The 17,493-nt window shown below is 53.6% G+C and overlaps 1 protein-coding gene across 4 annotated transcripts in view; it reads left to right on the top strand.

Moving 5' to 3' along the window:
• Nucleotides 1–17,493, top strand: part of CAMK2A (calcium/calmodulin dependent protein kinase II alpha) — a 63,724-nt gene that overhangs the window by 451 nt on the left and 45,780 nt on the right. For all 4 annotated transcript variants that reach the window (XM_066273000.1, XM_066273001.1, XM_066272998.1 and 1 more), the window contains exon 2: nucleotides 14,579–14,673. In XM_066273000.1, the coding sequence (XP_066129097.1) occupies nucleotides 14,579–14,673 (95 nt within the window). The remainder of the gene's footprint in view (nucleotides 1–14,578; nucleotides 14,674–17,493) is intronic.

Below are 17,493 nucleotides of genomic sequence, written 5' to 3'. Positions count from 1 at the left end.
ACTCATGCACACATACATGCACATGACCTGGGCACACACAGTTTCTTAGAAACTCAGGGTTAGAAAGGGATTTTCCCATCAGCTGAGTTCAAGGCTGGAATTCTCTATGAGATTCTTTTGAGGTGGCCATCTGGTATCAATCAGAATACCTCTGGTGATAGAGACTTCACCACCTCCCAGGTAGTCCTCTTGGACTTGAGACACCTTTAGCGACTGTGCAGAGCAGCCAACTTCTCGGTGTAAGCACATCCTTTCTCCACTTCCCCCTCCCAGCTCCTCTAGGAGTGAGGGCATTGGTACAGCAGCGGTTAATAACGAGCGACTCGTGAGGCTTTCTGGGTGTTGGGAGGAGGGGAAGGGCAGTCGGGCAAGCTGGGAGGGGACACTGCTGATGCAGGGGCCAGGGGTGTGATGGGGCACCAGCTCTGGTCCCTTGGCAAAGTTGTCCAGCTCTAGAGCTCATTTTCTGCTTCTGATGACTGGTGTGGAGAGAGGCTGGGAGAATGGGGGGAGAGGAGAACCCCGTGGGGTAGCCCAGCAGGCTGTGGAGTGTCAGGGAAGCATTCCTGGATGTCCCCAGCGGGGCCTGTGGAAAATGCAGGGATGGACCCAGGGTAAGGGCGCAGTTTGGAGGCATAGTTTACACTATGGGCAAAGCAGTTCCGATGCCCTGGGTGGTTCTTCTCTAGCAGCAGGAGTGCCAGGGAGAGGGGCCCCACGAGTGGATACGTGCTGGTGTGAGGTCTGGAAGTGCACACACAAGTGTGCATTTTGATGTGTGTTGTATAAGGACTGACTCTGGGGTACACTGATGTGCACTGAAATGGTGTGCAAGTGTTCATGTGTGTGCACCAGGAGGAGGTGCTGGCATATGCTTCTTGTGTAAAGCCTGAAAATGCAAGTATGCCCTGAAAACATGGATGTGTGCAAGTGGCACAAAGGTGATGTTGGCTGGTTTGCAAGGAAGTGAAGGTCTGAATGTGTGTGACATGTATGGCAAGCCAGAGCTGTGTACACATCAGCAAGCAATGTGTGTGAAGTCTGGACTTGTGCAAACATATATCTGTGTAAGGATGCACACCTGGGACTTGGGCACTTTGGTGTCCCTGTGAGGTCTGGACATGTACATCCATGTGAGGACATGGGGCATGCACACAGGAATGTGTGTGTGAGACCTGAGCCCATAGGCTCGGGTGGAAGTGTGGGTGTTGTGAGCTCATGCTGGTGTCTGCATATGTGTGGGAGGTGGGCCTATGGCTGTGTACAAGTAGGTGGCCTGCACACACACACTTGCACACTGGGCAATCCTGACACCTACAGGCACACGCCAGCTCTTTCGTACAGAAACACAACCATGTGCAGATGTATGCTCCCTCTTGTCCACAGACTTCTTGTCTTTCTGAGTGCCGGGGTAGGGGAACAATGCTCAGGGCTGTTCTGGAGGACTGAGGCTGTCTGCCAAACTTGTGCAGGGACCCCCATCTCAGCTGGCTTCCCGTGCCCACTGGAGCCCAAGGAGTCCCTGATTAGCTGGGAGGTGCCTTTCAGGCTGCGACCAAGGCTCGGTTCCAGGAGGACTGCGTCACAGAGTGCAGTAAGATGGAGTGAAGATGTGACTCAGGTGCTCAAAATGACAGTAAAAGTAATGTTTTGCCCCAGGAGGGCATGGAGATCATGAAGACTGGGTGCTGTGAGGCACTTAGCAGAGAGCCTTCTCAGCTCTGCTGCCTGCCAGGGTGCTTGGAGGGAGGGAGTGGGGCCGGGCAGCACTTCAGGGGGCAGAGAGCCCCGGTGTGTCCATGGCAGGAAAGCCCAGGGTGGCAGGCATGGCCAGGCCTTGTCTAATCCATTTCAGACCTCTTCCTTTCAGAATCATCAGTGCTCTTAACCTTTTTTTAGGTCATGTATCCCTCCAGGAATTTGATGCAAAGCTAAGTCTACATTCCTTAGGAAAATGCACAAACCTCAAATATGTTGCATGCAATGTCAGGAGCTTGCAGGACATCAGAAAGGCTGTGCATGGGACCCTGGTTAAGGATGCTTCTTTGGAAAAAAGGGGACAAGGACCCACACCTCTGATGCCAGGATTGCACTGGGAGGAGGGTCTTCTGCTCTGCATGGCAGCTTCAGCCCAGGAGCTCAGTGGGGCAGGTAGGGGTAGTGTCCAGCATAGGCCTAGGCTCTGGACCTCGCCACCCATAGCCCAGTGACATTGGGCAGGCTGTGGCATGTCCCCACCCCCACCCCCTGCCCCATCTATAATCTGGAGATTAAAAGGCTTGCAGGGATGTAATGAGATGGTGCGGGTGAAGATGCAGTGACAAGCCTGGCATGCAGTGGACCTTCCAGAAAGGATTGCTTCCGGGGACTGGAGCACTGAAGATGCCTGCAGGGCCCATCCTTCAATTGGTGACTCAAGGTCCCTGCCAGCCAGGACACTGCAGTCACCACCCAGCAGCTGAGCCCCCATTCCAGGAGCCCACTTCAGATCACTGGCAGGGTGACTGGCAGAGGCAACTGGGTGGGCCCTACATGGGGACATGGGAGACTTTGGACCTCATTATTTTTATTTATTTATTTTTTAGTGAGAGAGACAGAGAGAGAGAAGGACAGCTAAGGACAGATAGGAACGGAGAGAAATGAGAAGCATCAATTCTTCATTGTAGCACTTTAGTTGTTCATTGATTGCTTTCTCATATGTGCCTTGACTGGGCGGGGGGGGGGGGGGAGTCCAGCGAGCCCATGACCCCTTGCTCAAGCCAGAGACCTTGGGCTTCAAGCCAGTGATCTTTGGGTTCCAGCCAGTGGCCATGGGTTCATGTCTATGATCTCATGCTCAAACCAGCGACCCCGCACTCAAGCTGGTGAGCCCACATTCAAACCGGCAACCTCGGGGGTTCGAACCTGAGTCCTCTAGCATCCCAGGCCGAAGCTCTATCCATTGTGCCACTGTCAGTTCAGGCTGGACCTCCTTCTGCAGAGTCCTGGGCTGCCCAGCTGGAGAAGAGGACATGTGTCTCTCGAAGACTTCCTGGTGTCCTGCCCAGTGAGGTTTGGCTCGTGATAGCAGGCGTTCCTTTGAAGAGCCCAGGAGTGGGACTGGCTGAAGGTGTAAGAGAAGCTGCCCCTCTCCCTCCTGGGGTGCAGCTAGCTGGGGGGGGGGGTGTGGGCTGGAGGCAGTGCCCTGGGCAAGGGCTTCTAATGGCCTCTTGATGCTCTGGAGGAAGGTCCCACTGCAGCGTATGACTCAGATAAATCAGGAATTGATTCCAGGTCCCCTAGAGGAGTGAGGTGGGGCTGTCTCTTGGAACCCAGAACCTAGCTCATTCTCCCCTTCCCTGACCCCAGTCCTCCTTCCTCCCAGGGGATGAGAGAAATGAAAGCCCGGACCTCAGGAGCACAGAAGCTTATTGGGAGGCAGGCTGCAGTGTCGCCAGCTCCGGTCAGGTGGCAGGTGGCCCTGTGCAGTCAGGCCACAGCTCCCGGTAACCCCGACAGGCATTCTCTGTTCTCCAAAGACCAGGGTCAGGGGAAGGGGTTAGTTTCCAGGAGGTGGAGAAGGAGGATGCCTCCCCCAGCCTCTGATATTCTCTGGGCTCTGGCTCCCACTTGCAGGAGAGGTTAGGGAGGCCGAGAATTGCCCTGCAGCCTGTGTAATCACCAGGCAGTAGAGGAAGAGCCTCTGAAGGAGATATTACTTGAGAGGAGGAGAGGGGAGGGGGGGCTGGAGAGCAGGTGCAAACACACTCTCTTCTCTCCAGAAACGGGGATCTGAAGTGGACTCAATGGCAGTGTTGGGGCCACGGGAGGGGTCCCAGGGGCCAGCAAGGTCAGCAGAGGGAGGGCAGAGAGCTGGCTCTGGAGCTGCTGCCCCCTCTAATGCCCAGGGCTTTGTATTGTGAACTGGACCTGGGTCGGGCTGATCAGGGAGTGACACTGGGGCCCAGAGGCACTTGGGTGTCCGGGTCCTGGGTGCATAGTTCCTCCCCAGGGACAAAACTAATGTCTGCAAAATGTGCTTAGCTGTCCGGCCTTTCCCTGGCAGAGCTGTTAGGAGGATCGATGATGTAATGCTGTAGAGAGAGGGCACCTGGGCGGGCATGGATGCACCACCCAAAGACGGCTGTTGTGCTTTTATTTTGTTTCTAATAACCGGTCGCATTCACAGCACTTTGGGGCCGGCGAGGCCCTTCTCCTTCCATGAGCTCATCTGTATGGGAGGCAGAGGGCTTACTCCTCCATCTCACAGATGAGCAGACTGAGGCTTGAGCAGGAAGAGCAGCTGGCTTGGGGACTGGTGGCAGCCCTTACACTTATCTGTAGGTCTCCAGCGCCGACATATGCGGGAAGGTTGGTGAGAAGGTCCCCTCCGTGCACCGTATCTGGGGAACACTACTGGGGAGAGGCGGCCTGGTGGGTGAGGGGTCTCTGAGCTGTCACTTATTTTCAAATCATAATTCTGCCTCTCATTTATTGGACCACCCTGAGTGGATCTCTTGTCCTTGGTGTATCTCAACTTTATCATCTGTAAAATGGGACCAGAATAGCTCTGCTGATGCTACAACACCCCATTAGAGTTGCTGCCTTCCTTAGGCTCCCTCTGTGGGAGGCACACAGGAAATTTCAGAATCCCAGAACCTGAGAACTGGAAGGACCATGGGCACTGTCTCTAGTCATAGCACAGATGGTGCAGGCGGTACCCGGAGAGAAATGGTTCGCCCAAGGCCACAGGGAGAGGAGTCCGGGGACCAGATGCCATGCAGGGGCCAGAGGCCAAGGGTGGAAAGCTGGAAAGCAGGTCCTCAAGGAGGGGTTGGCAGGGACAAGGGAGGAGACGGCCTCCCCCCCCCCCACAAGCCATCAGACCGGCAGGCACGCACATGTTCTGGTGCGTGCGGCAGCCCTCCGCCCACACACAGCCGCCCCCACACAGGCTGAGACACACTGACACTCTGCCGGGCCTCCCGCTGCCCGCCTCCCTGCACAAGCACACAATGACACTGCTGCCAGCACCCTGTAGTCCGGGGCCCTGGGGCTCTCAGGGGGTGAGGGCAGAGCCTGGGAACGCAACACTGGCACCCTGTTGCTGGTGCGTGTGCACCAACACATTCATGCCAAGGGACTCGTGTGTGCACGCACACACTGGCTCCAACTGGGCAGTAAGCACACATCCACCTCCCAGTGCAGAGAGGAGGGACTGGCCCGGCTTCGGGCTACCTGTATCTATCTTTATCTCTGTCATCTCTCTCTCTCCCCCCCCCTTTCCCTCTCTCCCTTTCTCTGTGTCTCCCTGGTCTCTGTCTCTTTTTCTGTCTCTCCCTTGCCCTCTCTTTGTGTGGGTACCTTTGCCGCAGTTCACCCTCTCCCGCATGCATGTTGCCCATGTCACATTCTCTTCTGAGCTTCTCCGTGGCACAGTAGGAAGCCTCCCATCCCAGGCCAGCCTGTTGCAGCCCCCAGAGCATGTCGAAACTTGCCGAGGTATAGCCTGGGCACGCTGGGTGCTCGTGGGGCATGTCTGCCCACCAACATGTCCGGTGGGGCTGTCGGGCCAGTGGGACCGTCTACGCTAGAGAAGCTTGAAGGTCTTGGTTGTCTTGGGATCATGTGAAAGGAGGAATGTCTATGACTCTTAGATTCATCCATTCAACAAGTATTCCCAAGCACATTCTCTGCTCCTAGCCGTGGGCTGAACCCAGCAGGTAGATACCACATGCAAAATTTAGGTAGTTTCTGCCTCCCTGGGGCTTACGGACTAGCGGGAAGCTGACATTAATTAAATCACGTCAGGAATTATTTAAATACAACTGTACAAGGGCTCTGAGCACAGACTTGGAACTATGAGCTGTAAAGAGACCCTAATTAGTTGGGGTGAGGGAGGTATCAGGGAAGGCTCCCCTGAGGAGGTGACATTAGGGAGCTGGAGGCTGAATAAGAGTTCATCGGAGGGAAGAGAGTGGAAGAGTGTTTCTGAGATTGGGAACAGCACAGGCGAAGTCTCTGAGGTGTGTGTTTCGATGGAACATGTCAGTTTGGGGGAAACGAAGGTTCTCACTCTCCTCAGGCCTTCTCAGCCTGCCCCCACCTTTTGGATACATGGAGCCTAGAAGGAATATTAAAAATATGTCGATTGTCTAGAAGAGGGGGCCAGGCAGGGTGGCGAAGGTCTCAAGTGAGAGAGGGCTGAGGAGCTGGGAGACTTTAGCAGGAAGAGGAGACCCCTAGGTGTGGGGGTGGTGTCCTCTTCCTTCATTGTGCCAGGGATGTCCTAGGGCCCCCAGAGCAGGGAGCAAATGTGTAGAGTAACAGGGAGGTGATTTCGGCCCAATGTAAGGGAGAACCGTGTTATGGTCGGAACTTCTCCTCTACCCCTTAGATGGACGTGTTCTCAGGGAAGAGTGAGCACTCTGGTAGCAGAGATGTGCATATTCACAGCCCTGTCTCAGCCCCGTGCCCCTGTTTCCCTCCTGCCCCACATCCCTCCCTTCCCCAGTGAGATGCTTTGCTGAATGCATGAAGTGGGAAACGGTTTAGGGTCCAGAATGTCCTCAGTCCCACGCAGAATATCAGACCGAGGGGTGCTCTTTGTCTTACGGAGGGGGAACAAAGGCCCAAAGAGGGCCAGAGTCTTGCCTGAGGGCACCCAAGCCGGGGACACACAGAAATGGGGTACATTAGCCTTTTTCCAGTCTGCTGCTCGGCCCCTGGAGCACCTCTGAGCCCTCCGAGAGCCACCGGCGTATGCAGGTGGACAGAGCCAGCCCGGAGGCCACCTGAGGCTGCAGAGAACGCAGCCCCTTAGCACCTCCCCGGCTTCGCCTGCTCTGGTCCTGTCTCCAGCTTCTGTGAATATTTTTTTCTTTTTTCTTTTTGTAACCCATTCAAGAAAACCCATGCACAGCCAAAACAAGGGACTTCTGCTGGTTCAGTGTTCCCTGCAGCAAACAGAACCTTCCGGTCCCCAGGCCTTCTGTGTCCCCCACAAGACTTCTGCTGGGTTGGCGTGGGGCAGGCCCCGGGGGGGTGCAGGACAGCTCGAACACACTATGTCCCTGCGGCATCTTCTGGAGTCTGCGAGTGGGCGGCTGCAGCCGGGGCTGGGAGGAGGGATGTGTGGTTTCGCTAATAGGGCCTAGGTTTTTCTGGCTGTAACATGCTGTCATTTGTGGAGTTCTGGGAGAGCTACTGCGGTGAGCTGGGGAGAAGAGAGAGAAAGGCAAGGAAGAAGGGTCCTGAGCCCCCAGCCCCTATCCTCTCTGCTCTGTCTGCCATTTGGGGACTTGCATAGCTGGGTTCTGGTTTTATTAATAAGGGGCACTGCTGCTTAACATGAAAGAAGTAAAAAGAGAGAAAGGGCTTCAGAACAAGTTATTTCCCATTTGGGTAAACTGAGACCCACACAGGTGCAGGGATTTGCTTCAAGTACATAGAGGTGGGTGTTGTGAGGAAGGATAGTCCTCTTGTTTCTGAACAAATCTGATGCCAGCTTTTTAGCTATTTTGGGAACCTAGGGAGAACCTCACAAAATCTCATGAGCCCCAGCCAGTCTCCCCAGAAAAATACACCTCACTGCAACTCACAGAATGTTGTCTATTACTTCCCACAGATCCCCCTACTCTAAAGCCTGCCTGTGGCCCCCTAGTTAAGGCCCTGTCTGATCTGAGAGTATAGAATATTGGAAAGAGCAATGGAAGATGAAGCAGGCTTTCTGGGTTCAAGGTCTTGGTCTCAATTTCTCCATTTGTGGGATGGGGAGATAGTGGACTTCTATAATAAGCTATCACTGGGCATAGCAGCTTTTGATGCAGCCACAGGTGGCCCACACTATGGCCCCTTGGGTGGAACTGTCCCCATGGCCTACCCCAGCTCTGAGCCTTTCCTCAGATATGCTAACTCTGTCTGCTCTGGGTTCCACACCCCCAGACCTTGCTCTGTGTTGAGTGATCAGATCAACTGACTTGGGCTGTGAGTTACTGATCACTAAGAGGTTGTAGATATGAATTCTCCCACAAATAACAGGTCTGTCTGCATTTGACCAGGTACTTCTGATACCACCCAACTCATCGTAGAAAGGTAGAATGCTTAGGGGTCTTAACTGACAGTGGGGAGGCCTTTGAGGAGAAGGTGGACTTTGATTACAAGGTGCCTGCTATGTAGCATGCAGGCAAGATGGTGAGCAGCTAGAAATCTGGGACTAGAATTCTGGAGAGATGGGGGCTATCTAGAAGCAGATTTCCAGCTTGAGTGATGGTCAGTGGCTTTCACCATTTGAGGGGGTTGTGTGTCACAGAACCCTTTGTGAAACTGATAAAAAATATGCATCCTCTGCCCAGAACAATGCACAGGCACAATAATTTTATTAAAATTTTAGATGTGTTTGCTAATGCCCAGAGCCTCCCCAGAGATCCCAGCTAATGGTTTGGGTGAATGAGATGAAGGGGAAATAGAAAGAGAATGGTGGAGAGAGAACAGGGAATAGTGATGTTGGGGTGGAGGGGGGAAGATGAGGAAGAGAAACCAATGTCAGCGAGGGAGGGGCAGAGAGAGTGCCTTGACCCAGAAACAAAAAGGAAGAGGGACCTCAAAGCTCGGTGGTCAGTGGAGCTAAACGCCACCTGGTGTGGGGCAGGCAGGGCTGATCGTTACCAGTGAGGCTGAGGCTGGGGGGGGGGTACTGGGTGGGTGGGCCTGGCACAGCTTTCCTTCCAGGGCGCCCGGGGGTGGGAGCCAGATTGTAGTGGGTTCATGTGGGAGGTGGGAAGAGGAGGCGGCGGATGTCGGACACTTGTTCTGGGAGTTTGGCAGTGAGGAAGGGAAGAAGGAAGCGGCCCAGGCTGCTGAGTCTAGAGAAAGGTTCTTAGTTTTTAAATTTATTTTTTTATTTCGGGGGCAGAGTGGTTGTTTATTTTTCCAGAGTGAGGGAGACCTGGGTGTGTTGGCAGAAGCAGCCAATGAAGCACTGTCAGGACCCCTGACAACCGGACCCCCAAGGAGTATGGAGTGAGGCAGGGGCTGATGACTATGCCATCTCCAGAGGCCCCCCAAAATAGTGTTCCTGTCTGCTGAGACCCACAGGCTCGAAGCACTTAGAGGGTGCTGGCAGTGACCAGCCTTGGGTCATAGGAATCTCTTCCCAACCCTACGTAGTAGAGCCTTCTCACAAGTGGCCCCAAAGCAAGTGGGACGAGGGCTCCTCATGTCCATCTTTCAAATAGGGAAACTGAGGCCCAGAAGGATAAGCGAGCTGGTAGCCACGTGGGGTGAGGACCCAGGTCTTTCTACTCCCCATCAGATGTTCCTGGCACTGCACCTGGCTGCCATGTCAGCGTTTTGGGGTGTTTCAGGCCAGCAATTCCCAGGACACCATGCCCGCCAGGCAGCTGGCAACTCCCAGGACACCATGCCCGCCAGGCAGCTGGCAACTCCCAGGACACCATGCCCGCCAGGCAGCCAGCAAGCAATTTCCAGTGTGATTCCTGCTTTTTACAGCCCATTAGCACGTCCCCGCATTCTCAGCCACGCTGGACCGCTCTCCCGTGCCCTCTCCGTCTGTCGTTGGAGAGTCCGCACGCATGGCCTCCTTCCCCCTCGCACTCATGGGGCTTGCATTCATGCCCGCACACACCCAGGGGCAGGCTGCCCTATGGGGGGGCAGCCCCTTTCCCCTCCTCTCCATGGCCCCTCCCTCCTCTCCCCACTTGATTCTTCCCTGAGCTTGGCAAACAAGGTCCATTTTGTTTCTGACGATGCCAGCTGTTCTCATCACTTCGTAGGTAATGACACCTATACAAGGCATTGTCTCCTGATCATTTACTGTACTCCAGGGACTGGGCTAACCCGTTGCATGCCTTATTATCTCATGGAATCCTTGAAAAAGATTCACAGGGTGGGCACTGTTCTTACCTAATTTTACAGGAGAAGAAAGAGGTTTACCAAGGTTAAGGAACTTGTTAGCAAGCGGCTGAACCACTATTTGAACTCTGGTTGGTCTGGTTCTTGAGAGCCTGTTCTGATCTGTGTAGAACTTCACTATCCAATAAGGGGTCGTGAGCCACATATAGTTATTTAAACGAGATAGAATTAAAAATTCAGTTCGCCAGTCCTACTAGCCACATTCCCAGTGCTATAGATATGTGAGGCTAGTGACTTCCACCCTGGACAGCACAGACCAATCCCATCAACGCAGAAAGTTCTGTTGGATGTTGATGGTGTAGAAGATTAAAGATGAGGGACCTCTGCTGTTAGCCTTCTCCCTACTCCAATCCCATGTGGCAGATGAAGAAACTAAGTCCACCGTGATGCAGAGCTCCTGTCCAAGACCTCTCAGCATGACCAAGACCTGAGATTCTGTCCCTTCAGTGTCTACCTGTCACACTCTGTGACCCTCTGGATAACATGGATACATACTTTATACCCAGGGTGACACGTCTGTGCTTTGTCACACCCAGAGCCACATGGCTTCACGCACACCAGGGCAATGACCTTGCTTCTGACACACACCTCTGGGCAGACATCTCCTTGACCCCTTTGCACCCAAGAACACGTTCACAGGCATTCCCAGTACCCGCCCAGCTCAGCCTACACTCACACGACCTTACGTGCGGTTCCTGTTCCTTCTTCTTGGGAGCCCTGGCCACTCCCTCCACCCTGCCCTCTCCACCTGGTCGCCCTGCCCTCTCACACTCTGTCCTGTTTCCAAGCTCATGCCCACCCACTCGCTGGCCACCTGCTCAGCTCAGGGCCGGGGAGGCGTGGGCTGGCTCTTCTCTTTGCCAAGACAGCTGCGCTGTGGCCACTCGCTCACGCAGGACGAGGATGCAGAAAAATGCCCTTCTCAAACAGAAGATAAAAGAGGGGGAAGTTAGGGCAGCAGGCTCGCTGCCTCCACTCTCATTTTTGCTACAGACTTTCCTCTGCTCCTCATCTCCCTGATCTCAGCGCCTTGGCCGGCAGGAGGCATCCTGCCTACTACGGAGATCTGAGGCCGCACAGGTGGAGAAAGGGGCCTCTTGGCTCAGGTCCTTCCTCGCCCCATTTGAAGCTCTATGTGCCCAGAGTTGTGTAGAGGTTGTCTCCCTGAATCCCCCAGCATAGCTAAGAGGTGGATGCTATTATTGTTCCTATTTTAGAGGAAGAGACAGAGACATGTGGCTCGGAATTAAATGTCACACAGTCAGTTGCAGGTTGAGTCTGGGCTTTGTGAGCCCAAAGCCCCTGCACTTGAGGGTCATACTCTCTGCCTTTGATGGTATCATCAGAGCACTTGCAGGGGACCTGGGTTCTCTTCACAGCCTCACCAAGAATATACCTGCTCACGGAGGCCTCAGTTTCCTGATACGTTAAATGGGAGCTCAGAATTCCAACGGTGAGGGCCCAGAAGGAGCTCGGTGATGGATGTGCATTGAAGGGAGGATGCCCCCTGGGTATGTGAGCCCAGTGTCCTTTGGATCAGTAGCTCTGAACTGGTTTTGATAAACTCCTCCCTCTGAGCATCTGCTAAAAGCCATTAGTCCTTGCCCCAGAAAAAAAAGAGACACTCATACCTCCACTCAGAGGCACAAGATGTCTTTAGGGGGGTACACAACCCCTGTGGCCACCCCACCCATGGCCTGGACCTTTAGTTAGAACCTGGGATTTACCCAAAAACTCGGGGCTGTGTTCTGAGGAGGAAGGTGAGGACATCTCCGGTTTTATAGGTGGAATTCTTCGGACCCCAGCTCCTGGAACAGAGCCAAGTTCGTGGGGCCTGTGAGGCCTCTGTGCTCCCAGCCCCACGTGACACCCTCTCAGTGCTGTTTCTGGGGCACGGCGGGCATCAGGCAGGACTTCCCCAGACGGGGGGCAAGGCAGGCCCAAGCTGGCCGGGACAGCGTGTTAAATTAAAATCTAGGTTTCCTGGGTCCTCACTCAGAGGTTCTAATTCCATAGGTCTGAATGGGGCCTGAGAATAACTGTTTTTTTTTTTAATAAAGACTCCCCACCTCCAAGGGATTCTGAAGCAGCCAGAGTGATAACCGTTGATCTTAGGTCTTTCCCTAGAAGGGAGTTTGGACCAGGCATGGACTAGATGTTAGTGAGCAGGACTAAACCCAGCCCGGCTCTCAGGAGCTTACAGCCTCCTCCCTTCTCTGCCTTCTCTCCCTGGGGCTCCTAGAACCTTCCCTAGAAGTGGCCACCTTAACTGTTCTCTCTCCTGGGACCTTTGAAAATCGTGGCTGAGCAGAGGACCTGAGCAGGGACCTTCAGGACTCGGGACCATCCCCCTACCTGGGTAGCGTGGGCACCTTTAAGAGACCAGTTGGACCCTACCTGCCTCAGATGCCTGTTCTTATTCCTAACACCCCTGACTGAACATCCTCTCCCCTGTCTCATTTCAGTCCTCAGTGCTTCTTAAATCGACCCCCTGTTCCTGCAAATGACATCTGTAGACTTCCACTTGGTAGCAGACATTGGGTAACTGGGCGTGGGGTCAGGTGGGAGAGACGAACAGAACGGGAGTAGCAGTGGCACACCTGGGCTGGATGGGGAGGTACTCTGTGTCTGGGAGCATGCACAAGAGGCCCTGTGACAGGAGGGCTCTCAGGGAGGGTGACCCAGGCTTGCTTCTTTCCTCCAGGTGAGGGACAGGCAGGGGAGCCACCTCTTGGGAGGGGCCCGTTGCTGTATGAGGCCATCCATGTGTCTGTGAATTCTGGCTTTCTCCAGCTTTCCTGTCAGGTCATATTTCCTACTCTCCAGCTCCCCTCCCAGCTCTTCCTTCCTCATCTCCCCCAGTTCCCCACCATCCCCTCATGTTCCCTCTTGGCTGCCCGGACACAAAGCAGCGACACGATGCCCAGAGCGTGTGCAGAAAGGGCGTCTGTGCCAGCCTGCAGGCTTCCTCAGGCCTGCCAGCGTCCGCCCCTGTTCCCATCAGCCTCATCTTGGTTGCTTGGACCTACTTGTATGCTTTGGGTGGGGGTGGGGGTGGGAATCAAAGTTTGGAGGCTGTGATGGGCTGCGACCACGGCAGGAACCTGGACAAGCAGGCCGGGAAGCTGCAGGCTCACTGGTGGGGGAGGAGCCAAACACCTGGGGGAGGAGCAAATGTCTGAGTTCTGGCTGCGGGCCTGCCTGCAACTAGCTGTGGACCTCAAGCAATCCACGCTGAGCAACCCTGAAGCTCAGCCTTGAGTTCCACTCCAGACTTAAGGGATCAGAATCTGCATTTTAGCAAGACACCTGGACCTTAAATTTGTATGGACCTTAAAAATGGGGAAGCTGGTTCCACAGACTTGCTTCTTGCCATTAGCCTCTGGTTAAGGGTGGTAATGTTGGTGACCACGGTCAATGTCCAGCCCCTCAGGGGCCTCCTCTGTGATATGAAGGGGTCAGACCAGATAACCTTTGGGGTAGAGGGTATAACATGGCACCTAGAGGCCAGATCTAGCCCTCAGACTAGTTTGGTTTGGCCAGATCCTATCTTTACATATTTCTAAAAAATAAGGGGCTAGTATTTTAAAATTGAGATATTTCACATTAATATTTGCTTCAAGTTATTTTCCAACCACCAATCCTTTGAGGATAAAAATCCCAGGAACCTCTTAAAACATATGAAAAGATGCCCAGCCTCACTCTTAGAATGAGAATTATAAATCAGATTGACACTGAGTTGCCTCTCGCCACCTAAATAGCAAAGACAAGAAAATTTGACAGCGCACCATGTGGACAAGAGTGGAGGAGAATGGTCCCTTCACCATAAGTTGGTACAATCTCTAAGACAGAAAATCTCTCGTTGTCTTTCAAAGTCATTTATGAAACCACACTTTCCCTTGGATCAAATAACACCAGCTCTAGAAATTTATCCACAAACGCTTGCACACGTGGGCAACGTAACTCTAATGCATACCTATAAGGTTAGCCATTACAGCACCGTGTGTAATAGGTATAGGTGGGAACTAACCTAATTGCCCACTGACAGGAGAGTAGCTAAGTAAGTTATAGGACAGCCATATGATTAAATATGATGTCATGAAGACCTCTTTGCTCTCCAGAGTATTTGCTGAAAAATGGAAGATGCAAGACACATTGCGAGGATCAGGAGCATTTGTGTGGGGCAGAGTGTGTGTGGAAAGATGCTTTGGTGGCACTGGCCATTCCTGGGGAGGGGATCTTGGAGACTGGGGTCCAGGGGTGAGAGGGAATCTTCACTATCTATACTTTTGTGTCTTTTGAACTTTGAACCACGTCAATGTGCTACCTACGCAAAGAACAAAAACCTAAACATTTTCAGGGACCTAGGTTCTGTGATTCTAAACTATGCTATTCTAATGTTTTACAATGTGCTGAGCCTAACTTACTAGGAACCCTGGAAGGTGCATCTCTTGTGAGGCCAAGCTTCTAATGATCCATCACCAGTGGCTCTCCTGGGTCTCCGGCCTTGACTGTCCCCGAGTCGGTCACAGCAGCCCCTATGAGCTCGAGCAGCCTTGAAGCAGGGCTCCCTACCTACCATGGTGCAGCTGCATGAATTCCAGCATTTCCTGGGGGCACAGCCCTATGCCTATTCTCACCATCTTTGACATCTCTGTCCTCCTAGGGGAGCCTTCTCAGTGGTGCGCAGGTGTGTGAAGGTGCTGGCTGGCCAGGAGTATGCTGCCAAGATCATCAACACCAAGAAACTCTCAGCCAGAGGTAGGTTGGAGATCCATGCCTTCCCACCCTTGGGGCTGTCCTTCCTTTCACCTCTCTTTCTACCGCTTGGCTTAGAACCAGCACCTGAGTCTGTCCCCACAGGCAATGCTGCCGGCAAGGGCGAGAGCTCTCCTTCCTGTGGGTATTATGAGAGCAGACCCTTCCATTTTCCCTCCTTAAGGGATTTAGGCTAGAGGCCACAGCCTTTCTGATTGGCCGAGCTCTCTGCCTTGACATCCAGGCGAAGGCTGAGATGCCAGGTGAAACTTCCTTTCCCTGCCTTCCTGCCACTTGCCTCCATTCTCCCCTCAGGCCTCTGCGCCTGCTGTTTCCTCTGCCTGGATGCCCTTACCTGGCTCCTTATAAGGCTGGCTCCTTCTCATCCTTCAGGTCTCAGCTTAATGTCACATACTCTGAAAACCTTCCCTGACCCCCAAATCTGAGGGTGTCTCCCTGATTTTATATCTCCCGTTACTGTTTACTTTCCTGTGGCTTTACCCCAGCCTGGACTTACCCCAGTTGCTGGCTTGGTTCCTTGTTTAACCTCCATCTTTCCTCTTGACTCAAAGTTCCAAGAGGGTAAGGATGGGTCTCATTCCTTGTGATATGCTCAGTACCTAGGACAGCGCCCTGTGTATCCAAGGTGACCAACTGGTGTCCCGTGAACTCCAGGTGCTCTGCTTCAAGCACACCAGTCAGATCTCTGGTCTCTAATACCCCCTCCCTAGGACAGCCGCTTCCAAACCTGTTCTCACATTGGGATCCCCTGGAGAGCTTCAAACACCCTAGATATCTGAAACCCACCCACAGAGGTTGTGGTTTCATTAGCCTGGGGTGTGACTTGGGTTTTGGAAAAGATCCCCAGGTGATTCTAATTTGGAAGTGGTCCTAGACAGCAGCAGCAGCACCAGGATGTGTTAAAAATGCAAATTCTTGATTCCAGACTTTAAGAAACCCAAGCCTGCATTTTAACAAGATGCCCAGGTGATTCATGCGGACATTAAAACTTGGGAAGCCTGCCTAGAAGTCTTGCCGCTTGCCTTTAGCGTGTGATTAGAGCAGTGATGGTGGGGACCATGGTCAGTGTGTTGGGGAGGCTTATCTTCAGAGATTCAACTGCTGGCATGAACAGTGTCTAAGTGGCCTCAGGGGCCACCAGGGGGTGAAGGGAATTCTGGTGGGTGGCCGGTGCAGGTGCAGCCCATGGCTTGTGCAGTGTGGGGGACATCGTGTGCAGGCTGGCACAGTGTCCAGGTGTCTGCCTGGCACAGGCAGCAGCTGTGTCTGGGCCAGGGCCCAGCAGGTGTGGGGCTCACGGAGGCTGGTACAGGATGTTCACGCTGTCCCCCACAGGCCTTCCAGCAGGCTCTGTGTTAGACCTCGTGTTGCTGCTTTTCATCTCTCTGACTCCTTGTTGTTGGGAGCCCAGCACTTCCTTCTATTTACCAAACTCCCCTGTAGGCAGGCCAGTGTCCTGCAGGGAGAAGAGGCTGAGTTGGGGGCAGGGTACATTGTTTGAAGGCCCAGGACCCCCAATGGAACATGGTCAGCATGAAAGCTGATGTGGAAGGGAGAGACCTGTGAAAGGTCTGAAGCTAGGGCCCAGGGCAGGGGCTAGGGTGGACAGGATGACCGGCCAGAGTGCTGCTCAGATGGTGGGCCAGGCCTTGCTTTTGCTGTGTGATTAATGGCAGTCACGTGCCCTCTCTGTGCTTTGTGTCTCTAGCAATCCAGTGAGATGTCCCACTCCCTGGAAAACTAGAGCCACAACTTAGGATGACAGGTTGAGGTTGACCTCAAATGAGGAAGGGTCAGGAACCGAACCAAGGTCCTTCCTAGATGCTGGGGTTCTTGAGCCAGTTCAACACACACACACATACACACACACACACACACACACACACACACACACACACGGGGGAGAAAGGAGAGGTATTGCCTCTTCTTTAGAAGGTGACTAGGCATTCCTGGGCAGCGTATGCAATGGGCTGTGCCAGGCAGTAACCGCCATCCTTTTGGCGATTTATGGAGCCTTTGACCTCCCAGGCCTAGGAGAGCATGGAGGGTGGGAATGAGGATGCTCGACCTTTCCAAAGAAGCCTGCCAAGTGCCAACGCTTCCTCCCCGGTGGGAGAGAGCAGAGCTCTTTTTAGCAGGATTCTTTGTTTGCCACTCAAGGTGCCCTGGGTGGGGAATTTCTTGAGACTGAATGTTTGGCAACACCCTCTAAGCTTCTTGTACTGGCACTCCTGGGTGACTTTGTCAGTTCCCTGCAGGGAGCCGCGCCCACACAGGGCGTCTGTCCAACCCCCAGGGAGCCGAGGCTTCCCCTTCCCCACCCGGGCAGCCTTTTCCATCCAGCGGTTCCCAAACTCAGGAGATACTTTTTTTGTATGTATATTGTATGCATATTTAAACTAGCCTTTTAAATAAAATGCTCATAGAATAAACAATTCCAAAACACCATATAGACAGGAAATGAAAAGTAAAAATTTGGTCTGTCCCAATCCCCTTGGGGAGCCATGCAGCTGGGCTGGATGACCCCACCCCTGTGGGTTGGAGAACAGTAGGATACCCCAATAGGCTATCCCGAGCTCCTGCATGGACAATATGGTGTTCCTGAGCATCCCTACCACCGGTTCTGTAGGCTTTCTAGCCCCAGCTCACCGGGCACACACAGAAATAGTTTACTAACATTGCTTGGCATGCAGATGTGGCTGGAGCAGCCAGAGGTGACTGGCATAGGTATAGCGACGTCCACAGACCCCACTGTCCACCCTGGCACTGAGCGGCCACTTCCTCGGCTCCCTGGTGACCAGT

Source organism: Saccopteryx bilineata, chromosome 4 (assembly GCF_036850765.1).
Source record: "Saccopteryx bilineata isolate mSacBil1 chromosome 4, mSacBil1_pri_phased_curated, whole genome shotgun sequence".
NCBI lineage: Eukaryota > Metazoa > Chordata > Mammalia > Chiroptera > Emballonuridae > Saccopteryx > Saccopteryx bilineata.
Note: the sequence above shows the minus strand (reverse complement) of the source record. Positions and strands in the feature narration are given on the sequence as shown.